Below are 13,781 nucleotides of genomic sequence, written 5' to 3' on the forward strand. Positions count from 1 at the left end.
TGGGACCAGAGAAGAAGGCCACCGAGGGCCCACATTTCCCAGTCACTGTTCACTGCAGCCCCAGAGTAAGTCAGCAAAGCTAAGAGGAGGAGGCTGGCAGAGGGAGCGTCCAGTAGACGCCAGCAGTGCCCTCCAGCCCGTTTTCTCCTCTGTGGATCAGCCTTGGGTGCCAAGAAAGAACCTCAGACCCTAAGCGTCCAACATGAACCCCCTGGAAAGTGTAAGGTTGAAATTGTTAACGGCCACCCTCTTCTGTCTTTTAACAGTACCTTTAAAATCAAAATCTCAAACAGAGGAAGACTCAACAACGATGCTAACCCCCTTAAAGTCTGATTCACAAGGTATCATTTTAATTTTATAGTTCTACGATGATTTTAAATGACTCCCGGAGGGTACGAATCCATCTTTGAGACGGGAAGAAGCACAGAATTAGCACACCCTGAGCCAGAGAGAGTCCTCTTCTGACCATTGTAGATTATGGTAGCCTTCATTAAGGCCAGTGGCCAAGGCATTATTTCTAGAACGTGGTGTCAGGGGTCAAGGCTCAGGGAAGAAACTTGGCCAAAGGGTAAAATGCTTTTAATTTTGAATTAAAATTGAGTTTTGAAAGGGGAGGAAATAATATCTACCACTGGAGTTAGGAGGGGAGATAATGGATTATCCATACTCAGTTCATTCCGTGACATTTACTGTGCATCTACTGATATTTACTGTATACCTACTGTGTACTGGGCAGTAGTTTGTCCATCTTTATACGGACAAAGCCATCCTACCCTCTCAGAACTTAAACTCTAGTGGGAAAGATGAACTATGAACAGACGGAGGGGAATCAATGTGTGCTGAGCATAAGCTACAGGCCTCCAACCGCTGACCGTCATGGGAGCCCCTTACCCTACAATACGCAGTCTCCACCCTGGTCTCCCAGACATTTAAGGGTTAACAGTTCACCGAACCACATCCTATTCATCATTTTTCCTATTTGTTTTCAGTCTTTGTTCCCACTGAAGAACCGCAGAAGGCAGGAAATGGTGAGAGTCCCACATAACCTATCCAAAGATCCCTGCTCCCCGCAGAGCAGCCGGGGCCAGGGATAGCGCCCCGGGCAGGTGGGTGCCTTGCTGGTCCAGCCGGTGCCAAGTCCTAGAGAGGACCGAGGGACATGCTGGGCACACAGTCCCTGAACCTGGATATGTTTCTCTGTCCTTAACTGAAGAAGGGCGCTAGAACAAGAAACAGAGAGAGGGTCTCGGGAGCGAGACAGAATGACTTGGGAACGGCCCAGAGGTCCATCTCTCTACTCAAGCCCTGTATAGGGACCCCCACATTTAAAGAGGGCCCAGTCGGTCAGTTGCTAGGTTCCCTGAAGTCTGGTCAACAGGGCTTGACTGGGATGCATGGGCCCCTCCAGACAGACTCATTCGATGGTAGCTTGATAGGGAATGAATTAGAGCCCCTCAGATGGTACCCTTAAAGCCTGATTAAATTTTTATTAAGGAGGGGATAGTTGAATTCTATGAAGGGGAAGGACAGGGGAGAAGCCTTTTGGCGGCAGAATCCCAACCTGCACACGTCACTCCACAAAAGCCCTGCGATTAACCAGACCCATCCTATCAGAAACAACGTAGGGATGATGACGTGCTTGCTGTCTGTCAGCATGGGGGCGGGGGAAGAGGGGAGGATGAGGGTTACCTACACAGGTGGCTTATCAAACTCCTCCCAACTCTAGACTCTAAAATTTTCTTCATCTTATTTCATTTCCGGGGTGGGGGGCGGTCGGGGTAGAGCACTGCTGCTCAGACTTTAATGTGCAGAGCGATCACCCGGGCATCTTGTTAAAATGCAGATTCTGATTGCGTGGCTCTAAGACTCTGCATTTCTCACAAGCTCCTGGCAGCAGCTCGGGCCGCTGATCCATGAAGCACACTGAGTGGCTTCAGAACAGATTACAGATTTGTGCCCACAGCAGCTGCCAGACCTGCCCATCGTTTATCCTTGATTTAAGGACAACAAGGGATTCAGTACGTGCAGGGTGGAGGAGGTGAAAACAGGACCGAGTTTCACCTGTGTGCTCCTTTCTCAGAGCCCACCCAGGGCTAGTCGTCTACTGCTTGTCCCCTCCCTTTCCTCGTTTATAACGTGGGGATCTGCCCTGCAGGGCAAATACACCAGACGCAGACATCTACCCCAATTCAGGAAGTATGCTTCTGGCAAGAAAAAATCGTTACAGGAGAGCCACTGATCGGATCGGGGAGAATTTAGATGTGTTCTTCATCAGTCCGGGACAGGCACACTCCACTTCAGGGAATGCTGTGTGCCCGGCGTTCACTGCATTAGCGCCGGTCCCCTCAGCCACCCTGAAGAAAAGCCTTATGGTCCCCATTACACAGATGACGGGGCCTGGGTGCGAGGGGACTGAGTGACAAGCTGGGAGGGGCCTGGGTCCTGGGTAACAGGGCCGCCACTTAGGAACCTGGCCTGACACCTGCCCCCTCCCTGAGTCCCCCCATAAAGCAACTTCAGGGGAAAATAATGATCTCACTAGAACAAAGGTAGAGGTTGACAGAAATCCCCAAAGGGAAAGTTAATTAGGAAAAAAGCTCTCCCTGCTCATTCTGCCCCAGTTGCGGCTGTGTTCCTGCGGATTTACTGGGCGCCTCCTGACACGCAGACAGTGCCTGTTGATGTTAAGGTTAATGGTTATGTGGGACCGAATGCCTCTGAACACTGCTGCTCTGTGTTCATTCACTCCTGCCAACTCCCCTTCTTCCTTTGACAAACATCTACTTCTTTTTTTCCCTCGAATTAACTATTATTCAATAAAGCTTACTAAAATACAGCACTCACAAACCATGGGGATTTGCTAAGCTATCAGGACCAGAGCTGGACTCCTCCATGTTGGGCCGGCACATCCTCAGAGACCCTTACAGGGAGGCTCTGCCACCCGGTCTCCCCAGACCCCTGTTCTACCAGTTCCTCCATTTCTCTCCAGTGACAACCAAACGGAGCTTCCTGAGGTTCTTGCCTGAATTCCCAAGGATTCTTGTGGGGTTATCCCAACAAGAAGTTTTAAAACCTCTAGGCCGCATCCCTGGCAGACAGCCTAGCGACACACAGTGTTTTGGAATGAACGGAAAGGGCCTGGTGCCTTTGCCAGTTGTGAGCACCCCAGCGGGGTGGTGAGTGCCTGGCAGGTGGAACTGGCGGGAAGGAACTGTGGGGGGACTCCCACCACACAGGGGCCACCGAAAGGAGGCAGGTTTCCACCAGGAACAAGCCAAGGCTGGGGTAGGAGGTCTGCAGGCAGAGAGGCCCCTGGGCCTGGTGTCAGTACAGGCAGATGCAGCTGAGTGGAGTTCTCCATCCCCCCAGGGGCCCAAAAGAGTCAGCGTTTTCATTACTGAACCAAAGTTGGAAAGAAGTGCAAAAATAACGTGCGTGTATGGAGATCACAAAGAATGCTCCTTCTCTGCCCCCCGAGGCCCAACAGGGACACACATCAGACAGAATCGGTCGGCCCAGTGCCAACCCGGTGGATTTTCAGGGCTCTCGGGATGGCCCAGCGTGGAGGGGCTGGTGTCATCCTGAAGCTGAGACAAAGGCCACCGTAATTTCCCCCGGGGCCCAATTACTGTGTGGGAGCCCTTTCCCCCCAGCTCTGCCTCGGGAGCCACACCTTCCCGGGAGCAGGGACTCCAGGCCCAAGTTGTAATTATCAACTCCTCCATTCGGTCTGCACCCCGTCGACACTGGAGGTTTCCAGCCCTCTCCTGGCCCAGGGTCACCAGGCTGTGGCTGACCTTGAGAACAAAGGCATCTGCTCTCTCCAAGAGATTTTTTTTTTTTTTTTTTTTTTTTAGCTCACTGGCTTGGCGATTCATCTCTTAGGCTTTGATTAGCAATTACGAACCATGTGCAATTCTGGAAATGGGCAATTTTTGACAAAACTGACGGGCGCTAGGGATATTTCTCAGGATTTCCAAGAGAAAAATCACACTCAGGATAGATCTGTCTCGGAATAAAATCTAAATTCCTTCCCGTGGCCTACAAGGTCCTCGGTGAGCTGGCCCTGCCCCTTCCCCTCTCCCTCCTCTCCGGGCATATTGTGCCTCTTGCAGTTTGTCAGATATGTCAACATGCTCCCACTCGCTCTCGCCTCAGGGCCTTTGCACCTCCTTTGCTCCTGGCAGGGATGCTCTTCCCCAGCCATCTGCCTGCTCGCTCCCTTGCTTCATGCAGGACTCACTCAAATGTCACTTTGTCAGATGAATCTTCACTGGCCACCAGAAACACACACTCACTTTCTTAAGTCTGCCACTGAAACTGACCTTTTTATTCCGATTTTATTAATATCCCCAAGTCAAATTTTAAGTGATTTGATGAATTTATTTAAAGTCTTATTGATGACATATGCATTTTTATTCAAAAGCGCAAGTGTAAATGCCATAAATCTATTTCTCTTTTTGTTTTTGTTTGTTTCTTGTTTTGGTTCCTTTTCCAAATGCCTCTCCTTTTGCTGTGCCTTCCAAAATTGAAAGCCGAGGAGTCTGTCTCTAAAGAGAGCTTTTGCGATCGTACGTTAAGTGATCCCACTGGCACACTGGAAGCCGAAGACTTCAAAGCCAATGTAAGTTGGATAAAAACTGGAGAACACCTGGCTCTGAATGTCAGAGCAGAGTGGCCCAGGGCCAGCCGGACACTGCCTTTTGAGCCCTGGGATTCACAGCTTCACTACACTGTTAGCACAGCAGAAGTGAGCTTTTCTTAGAACAGGCCTAAGTGTAAATGACACACATTAAACCAAAGAGGGTCAGAAGAAAGCCAAGTATGGCACCACAAGGTCCTGCTTTCAGTAATATGAATAAAAAACCCTCAAGATTGATTTTGAAGGCAGCTAAAAACAAATCATGTAAGCTACCTAGATACCTAGATATCAAGGCAAATCGTCCTTTGCAGAAACCCTATGTAAAAATAAAGTTGGGACTTCCCTGGTGGTGCAGTGGTTAAGAATCCGCCTGCCCATGCAGGGGACACAGATTCGAGCCCTGGTTCCGGAAGATCCCACGTGCCGTGGAGCAATTAAGCCCGTGAGCCACAACTACTGAGCCCACAAGCCACAACTACTGAGCCCGCGTGCCTAGAGCCCGTGCTCCGCAACAAGAGAAACCACCACGATGAGAAGCCCGCGCACTGCAACTAGAGAAAGCCCACACGCAGCAGCGAAGACCCAACACAGCCAAAAAAAAAAAATGAAGTTGGATTCTGGAAAGGTGGACTAAATGTAATTTTCCCACTAAGTACAGCTTAAAACCCTATACATTATATATAAAAACAAACACAAGAAGCTTCTAAAAGACGGAGAGAAGAAGGCAGACTGGCTAGGGACCTTGGGACCCAAGGAACGACATGGCGGTGAGTTTCCCGAGTTTTCTTTTTGCTTCATTTACCCCTGACTGGGTGCTGGAAAAGACAGCGACCAGAAACCCCAACAAGCACAAACAAAAGCCCCAAGAAAAGCCTGCTGTCTCCAACTAAAGGACCAGGCCTGGGGCAGCCCAGCAGGACAGAAACTTTGGACAACAGCGTCTGCAGTGCAAACACCACAACAAAGAGCAGTGGAGCATCTCCCCCAACTCGGAGTCCTACTCCCACACTCTTCAGGGGGGCACAGAACCAGCCCCAGAAGTTTAATGGCTGTCCTTTCCCAGCTGTATCCAATAACCAGAGACACCATGGGAAGTCCCAATTGTTTGAGTAAGCCTACATCTACAGCATGTTGCATTGTCTTTACTACACAATATATATTTTTTTTTTTGGCTGTATGCGGGCCTCTCACTGCTGTGGCCTCTCCCGTTGCGGAGCACAGGCTCCGGACGCGCAGGCGCAGCGGCCACGGCTCACGGGCCCAGCCGCTCCGCGGCATGTGGGATCTTCCCGGACCGGGGCACGAACCCGCGTCCTCTGCATCGGCAGGCGGACTCTCAACCCCTGCGCCACCCGGGAAGCCCTACTGCACAATTTTTTGCCTGCCTGTACAGGCTTGTAGCTCTAATTTCCTGTGCCAACTTACCTCTAAGACTTCCAACGCATGTTGATTCAGGTTATACATCCTTTCCCCTACAACTAACATACTTTCTCAGGACTGTAGGTATTCACTACAAACACAAGAGTGAAATCTTGTGTCCCTGGAACTCAAGATTAAGCAGATACATTTTTCTAAACTTACAAAAGAAAAGGGGGGGAAAAACCCCTAGGCATTTATACAGTTTTTGCTTTTATTTTAATTGGAAAAATTCTCTGGTCTCAGTTCCTATTTAGGCCTAAATTCCTTACTTTCCAGACATGCTCCTATACACATTATATTAATAAGAACTGCTTTTCAAATACTGAAATACCATGTCAAAGGGAGGAAAAATGATTACTTGAACTTTGATTCACCGCACTGGATTTACTAAGACAGGAAAGTAAGCTCAGGAATTTTAGAAAGATTTTTCAGCAAGAGTTGAAATTGAAAGGAATTGTTTTAATTAGACACAAATTATTTGGAAACCTTCAGCGCGCCTGTCAGTTGAGGTTCTGCTGTGTCTGGCGGAGCTGCAGCCCCAAGCAGAGGGAACATCTCCCACGGAGCTGCGCAAGGTTCTGGATGAGACCAGACGCTGGGAGGGTTCCGTGTGACAGGCAGCCCGTGCAGGGGAGCCCTGGTCACAAGCACCATTCCTTGCCGTCTCAGGGGCTTTGCCGTCTCAGGGGCTTTGCCCAGGTGACAAAGTAAGGCAAAGAGTTAGGGGGATACTTTCCCCCTTGCCGTCTATACCACTCTGCTTCCAAGGATCCGATGCTTAGGAGGATAAGGACGCAGCACCCGCGGCCCAGCTAGTGGCAATCTGCGGATAGGCAGCTGTCCAGCTTGGGAAGCACTGCTTCTCTAAGCAACGCCATAGGCGGCCGATGTGGACAAGTGGGGCCAGAGAGCAGGACAGAAGGAATGGAGTCAACGCCACGTGGCACCTGCAGCTGGGCGGGGGACACCACAAGCCACTGGGAGAGGCAGCTGAGGCCCTTGGATCCGGATGGGGCTATCACCCGAGACTTTGGTTATTCCGACAATTCAATCTCTCGGCTGCTCTGAGTTCCCTATACATGTCTGAACTGTTGATAGGATACACACGTGCATCACACACCTGCGGTGCAAACTCTCTTGGTTGGAAAAACCAGAGACTCACCCAGGAGCAGTCACAGGGCATGGGAGAAGTCATCACCTGGGCGCCCAATACCCCGATCATGACCATGAGGATAGCTCTCCAGAGGCTGGGGAAGCAAACGGGATGAGCCTCCTAGGAGGGCACATGTGCTGGAGCGGGGTAGCACAGCCTGGTTGGGACGAGAACTTCGACCAGGCCCCGCCAGCGGGTCTGCTGTCTGGTGAACCATAGCGGGAACCATATCTTCTGGTGAACAAATCATGGAATCCAAAGGGGCTGGTGAGAGACCACTGGCCTGGGCAAGCAGGCCATCACTCCACCTCAAGGGAGGGATGGTCAACAATGAAGAACTTAGAGGCAGGGGCAGCCACACCAGAGCCTTAACCTCAGTCTGCCCTGAAGCACTGACTCATTCCCGTATGAAAAGATAAACTGAAGCCTATTAAAAATTTGAAGAGGGCTTCCCTGGTGGCGCAGTGGTTGAGAGTCCGCCTGCCGATGCAGGGGACACGGGTTCGTGCCCCGGTCCGGGAGGATCCCACATGCCGCGGAGCAGCTGGGCCCGTGAGCCATGGCCGCTGAGCCTGCACGTCCGGAGCCTGTGCTCCATAACGGGAGAGGCCACAGCAGTGAGAGGCCCACGTACCGCAAAAAAAAAAAAAAAATGTGAAGAGTTTATTTGAGCCTGTGTGGATTCAAATCGGGCAGCACCAAACCGGAAGTGGTTAAGAGCCCTCCACCAACAGGAGCTGGGGAGAGACTTACAGGGAAAATGCAGAAGCAAAGCAAGGAAGTTATTGATTGGCCGTAGCTTAAAGCCTGCTGCTTCTGATTGGTTGTCCTCGGGTTTTGATTTCCTAACCTTGAGGCATTTATGGCCTTAGGCTTTGGTTTGCTTACTTAGGGCACCACGGCCTTCCAGCCTCTTCAGTCTGATGGCCTCCGTGTTTCATTAACTGAACACCAGCAATGCGGAAAGGAGCACGCAGAGGCTGGGAGTCAGACAAGGCAGACCTGAGACACCCCAGCTTTTCCCCAACCTAGAAAACCCAGCCAATCACAAGCTCCATTCTTGTATCTGCCCCAGGTCACATGCAACTTCGGATCTGTGGTCTTCCACTTACGATAGAAGGCTTGTAAGTGAATGGCAGACCGCACATTATCAGATGCAAAACCACCACCATAACAACCTCGACCCGCAGGTGAGCAGGGCAACATGACAGACCCATGGTTCTCCTGGACGGCAAGTCAAACTTCACCTTCTACCAAAAGGGATCCAAAAGGAGAAACTCTTGTGAGGACCCACCTATGGGTCAGTCCTGGTTAGCAGCATGGACTTGGGATAGAATGATCAAATTTACAAAATAAAAAAGGAGCTTGCAATGTCATTACTTTGGAAGAATCTTTAAAGGTAGAATCATCCTCTACGAGAACGTGCCAGGTGCTACCCTGCTTTCCTGAAGACTGTTATCCTTCACAATGAATAAATAACCAACCACTGAGAGCTTGGCCATTCCTGGAAATCAAAAAGGCTGTTATGCTCTTAAGGCGTGGAAGCACTTTTACGCTTTAGAGCTATCTCTACATTTGTCAGAAGAGGGTAATTTTATGCTCTCAAACGATTTCTTGGTATGCTACTATTTAAAAAGAATTCTTGAGGGAATTGGAGAATGAGAAGAGGGTGTGACCTTAACGGAAAGAGTCTTTGGAACAAACCTTGCTAGCCACCCTACTGTTCCCACTGCTTGTCTTTTTCGAATAACCTGTTGCAATCTCCTCTGGCAGCTTAGAGAGTCACAAAAGTGATCATTAACTAACTGTTAATTCCCATTTTCTGGCTACTTCATTCTGTGGTCCTTTTGCAGGTTGTGACCAGCTCCTATCAGTCAGTGTTCGGGACCATGCTCAAAGAAAGGGCAGCTGGCAATGAACTGGAGGAGGATATTAACATTCCCCTGACTGGTCATCTGGAGAGTGAGACCAGAAGGAAACTGGGAATTCTGTAAGTGACTGGAGAGATGGAGCTATCGGTCAGTAGGTGCAGGTAGGCCAGTGGTAGCAGCAGGGAAAGTGTAAATTGGGTCATCAGAGAATAGAGTAAGGCCAGGGTTGGACAGGTCCCCTGAGTCAAAGGGCAAGCACAAGCCATGCACAAGGACAAGGGTAAGATTAGGGGTCATGGGGACAGGGTGGTCCAGCTGCCTGCCGAAACTCAGGAGCAAAGAAATCTATGAGCAGGGGATGTGCAGGACGGGATCAAAGATGAGCAGTGACAGACGCTGGAAATCCAGGGCAGGAAAAGTCTTGAAGGGACCGTGAATTGTATGCAAGTCTGGGAAGCAAGGCTCAGACCCCTGGGTCTTTGAAGTGAGGGGACAATGGGGGATCAAGTTCATGTTCCCTGAGGGGGAAAAGCCCTGAGCCTCACTGCCCTGGGATTCATGGCAAGAGCCCCTGTTGGGAATGGGGGATGATAAGTTGATTGCAGACTGCTGCTGGCACCAAATCTTTCTAGTTGGCATGACTCCAGGTCTCAGTGTTCCAGAACCCCATTTGCACATCCAGACTGCGGTACATGGAAGCCTGGACTTTCACTTACCCAGCTGTCAGAAACCTTGGTGAACAAGGTACATGGTCAGACATCCAGGGGGTCTATGGCAGACTCTGCAGCAGTGGCTGAGGATGAGGCTGTGAGGATGGGGTGCCCTGCATAACCTCCTTGGTGAATGGAGACTCTCACAAAAATCAGGGAGAGGCTGACTGCCAGCAACTTCTGCTCTGAGCTCAGCAGAGTCCTAGGGCCAGAGAACCCTAAGGCTTCTCTAGGAAAAGGGAAGGCAAAATACACAATGCAAAACACAAAGAACATCCAAGCTTTCAGATCCTCATACAGCAGCAAAAAACAAATCCCAAATAACATCCGTGTAAGTTACCCTCTCTCATATGTTACATTTTCTCCCCTTCTTTCCCATTTAAGCCCATAACGGAGGCTCATTCTAACCTAATTGCACTCAATGAATATTTCATGAGCACCTCCTGTGTGCCGGTCTGTACAGTAGTGTGTAACCCAGTCTCTACCACTGAGGAGCTAGCTAGTAAGGATTCCACTAGCTTGCAAAGGTGGGCAAAGAGCTAAGGGAGGAAACTTCCCCAAAGGGCCCTGGATGCCTCATGGCTGGATCCCCTCACTGGAATTTAACTCTTGTATGCACGTGGCATCGTTCACCCCACCCCCTCCTCCGTCCTTACTCTTTCACAGGTGACGGTAGGCAAGGTAACTGCTTCAATTCCATTCAAAGTGCTTGCAAATAAATAACACTTGGTACAAATGGGCCATGAAGAGCTCATTCTCCAGTTCCACAGTTGCTCCTAAAGTACAAAGAGCAAACCTCTATTTTCCCCCAGACAAAAGAGTCCAGCCCTTTCCAGCAAAGGGTATGTGCTTCCTAAGGCTGCTTGGGGTTAAATTATTATGCTCTCTTCAAGGACTCTGAACTGAGAACTTAAAATCTGTCTTGTCAAAGGCCTTCTTCTCTGATCCAATTAAGCCTGGGAGGCTCACTCCTTCCGGCAGATTCCCTTCCAAAAGGGCTCTGATCTGAGAACCAGGAAAGGCAGCTGCCTCTGGAGACCACCCTTATTTGGAAGTAAAACAGTCCAAGCCACTTTAATGCCAGGATGACTCCTTTTGTCTATTGACATGAGAGGGGGATTGAGGGCTTGATCATTTTGAAGAGCTGTGCCTTAATGTGGCTTTCGTGATAAGTCATTTTTGAGTGAGTTTATTTGAAATTTTCCTACTAAATGCAAAGGGGTTTCAGGTGGCTCTGTCCGGTTCGCAGACAATGCTGTTTCTCTAAGCTATTTCCAAATAGCCTTCGCTGAAATAGGCACAAGCCGCAGAGAAAGCAAGCTGCACGAGCTTAACTCACAGAGCCAGCCGTGCGTTTGGACCTCCCAGCCCTGGCCTCGCTCCCAGGAGGACCCCCACTGAATTCGTTTTGAAAGGTCTGGGGGTCAGCCCAGGTGCCCAAGTTGAAGGCCAGTCAGAGGCCAGGAGGGACGCACAGCACCGTGTGCTGGCCCTTAATTCCTGAGTACAGACTGGAAGAAAGCTGGGTCCAAAGGCAGAGCCAGCCAGCCAGCCCTCCACCTATGAAAAGGCTGAGCAGGCCCTAGCACGGTCTACCGTGCAGCATGACATGGAAACATGCATTCAGTCTCAGCTTCTAAAGATGCTTCATCCTTTTAGGATGAAGAAAAATTTTGGAAAATACAAGGAAACAATCCTCTGGATTATGAAGAAACGTGAAAGTAAGAACCCTCTCCCGCCTTCCACCCCCGCTGCCCGGCTCTCCTGGGTGCGTCTCGCTGTCTCCCACCTTCTGCCGTGTCCGTAAATGCTTGTTTCCTCACCTGAGCGTCTACTGGGCTAGTACGGTCTCAGCTGCTGGGGATAAAATACAGAGCAAGCCAGACAAAGGATAAACCTCGAGGGGTTCATCCTTTGATTGTGCTGGGGGCGAGAGGGAGGGTAGGAGGTGAAGACAGCCAAGAAATCAGGGAATTTGCATATAAAACAGTTAATGGTACCGTCGGAAGGGGATACTATGGGACCACACAAGAAAGGATCTGACCTAGATTTGCCGGGGGTGGGGGGAGGGGGGGTGTCCAAGAAGTCATTAACACAAAGTTTAGGAAAGAGCCCCTTTACCAGATACTGAAGGCATTTGAGGACCAGCTGTTAAGATGTGCCAATCATGGAGGTAGCCAGTTTTTTGGGTCTAATCAAAAAAAGTTTGAGCCAAGAGCCTAAGCCATCAGGCTACTTAATTCAGAAACTCAAAACCACCATATGGAACATCTTTCAGATGACCAGATCCAACTAACGTAGAAATGGCAGCAACACCCACGGCAGACACACCTAATCAATCATGGTGCTTTTTCTTGCTGAGCCAGGACACAGCCCCAGATTCCCTCTCAAGGAAGAGCTCCTGTCCCCATACCAGTGTAGGCCCCTGACCTAATTCCTATGGAATAACTGCTGCGGGCCAGTTATCGGATTCAAATTAATCTCCAAAACCATGTGAAGTTGGGTAAAGAAACTTAGGCCAAGAGAATAAGTGACTTCCCTGAGATCACCCAGCCATTGTGTGGGCGTGAACCACACTCAGGCCCAAGACCCCTCAGGTCAGACCCAGGGCTCATCCCCATGACATGTTCAATGAGCGACAAAAGGCAAGTGTGTCTGGGGAAGTAAAGGGCCTTCTAAGCCTGAGTCTCATGTCCCCACTGGAGTTAGAAGGCAGGCAGAAGAAGGAATTACCACCTTCAGTTTTTAGAATGAGCAGGCCTACCTCCCACCAAGACTCACACAATGGGGTACCCCCCAAACAAGGAGGGGGTTTCAGATGTTCAACAGCCAGAAACACAACAAATACCTGTTATTATGTTATTTCTGTTCCCTTTGGACCAAAGACACCTGTGTCTTTCATTCCTTGGCAAGGCACACAGTAGGCACTCAATAAGTGTTTTTGAAATGGATGCAGGTGTGTATGAATTTTTGCTCCTTTGGGGAAATGAAGGCCTTTCAGGATACTCTACGTCACATGCCCCGTGTAGGACTTCTAACCGGAGAGTGAAATTTGACGTGACCAGATTCCCCATTTGTGCCTCACCATCACCCCTGCCCCACTCCCTGCTCCTCTGAACACCTGAGGCCTACAAGGTTTGAGCTTTTTCTGCAGAAAAGCAACACATTTCTAATTGATAAGAGGCATCCCCTCCGTGTTCAGGTTGTAGCCAGTCCCAAAGAAATCCCGCAGCCTCCTTTGAGATACAAACTCATTTACTTCCAGGATCCAGACCACTATCTGACACCCCAGCCCCACGTCTCTGAACTCTCCGATTTCCAAGCCAAGGCTGGCGTCCCAGGCATATGACCTGCAGGCACACAGGACCTCACACTTAAGGCCCTGCGCTTGCTTTTAATGCTCTGCTGTCACTGTCTTGAAATCCTTAATAATTTTAGAACAAGGATCCCTGCATTTTCATTTTGCACGGAGACCCTCAGATTAGGTAGCCTCTCCTATTCAGAGACAGCTCGCCTGGTGAAAAGAAGGCGATGACTACACAGCTCGTGTCATGAGCCATCAGAATGCAAAGCTCCCCGTGTGGAGGACACAGGTCTGTTGCCCTTCTGTGGGGCAGCGGGCTCCATGCAGCATCATTTCAGAGTAACCTGATGGGTCTCTGCAGGCAGCATGATCCCACTGTAAGAAAACTGAGGCTCAGAAAGGCAGCCTAAAGCCTCCCCGCTAATAAAGACAGAGCTGGATAAACGGCACAAACCAGAAAATCCATGATTTTAGCATTCTGACAGGAGAAAAACATAAGCTCGTCCATGTCCTCTTTTATCATTACAGTTCAGAAATGCTTTGTATTAATTTCTAATTGATACTCAGAAACAGCAGCTGGGCTCACATCTGCTTTTTCCCCTGGACAAATCATTTCCACTCTGGAAGCAAGCACTGGAGGAGGACTCCTCGGAGGGAGACTGAGGTCCGCTTCCAAGCTTCC

The 13,781-nt window shown here is 49.9% G+C and overlaps 1 protein-coding gene across 1 annotated transcript in view; it reads left to right on the top strand.

Annotated features, from left to right (window-relative positions):
* ERICH6B (glutamate rich 6B) overlaps positions 1 to 13,781 on the top strand; it is a 42,403-nt gene that overhangs the window by 15,104 nt on the left and 13,518 nt on the right. The window contains exons 2-4 of the mRNA XM_065895924.1: positions 8,405 to 8,445; positions 9,068 to 9,204; positions 11,455 to 11,563. Coding sequence (XP_065751996.1) covers positions 8,405 to 8,445; positions 9,068 to 9,204; positions 11,455 to 11,563 — 287 coding nt within the window. The remainder of the gene's footprint in view (positions 1 to 8,404; positions 8,446 to 9,067; positions 9,205 to 11,454; positions 11,564 to 13,781) is intronic.

The sequence above is a fragment of the Phocoena phocoena genome, chromosome 18, assembly GCF_963924675.1.
Source record: "Phocoena phocoena chromosome 18, mPhoPho1.1, whole genome shotgun sequence".
In the NCBI taxonomy this organism is placed as follows: domain Eukaryota; kingdom Metazoa; phylum Chordata; class Mammalia; order Artiodactyla; family Phocoenidae; genus Phocoena; species Phocoena phocoena.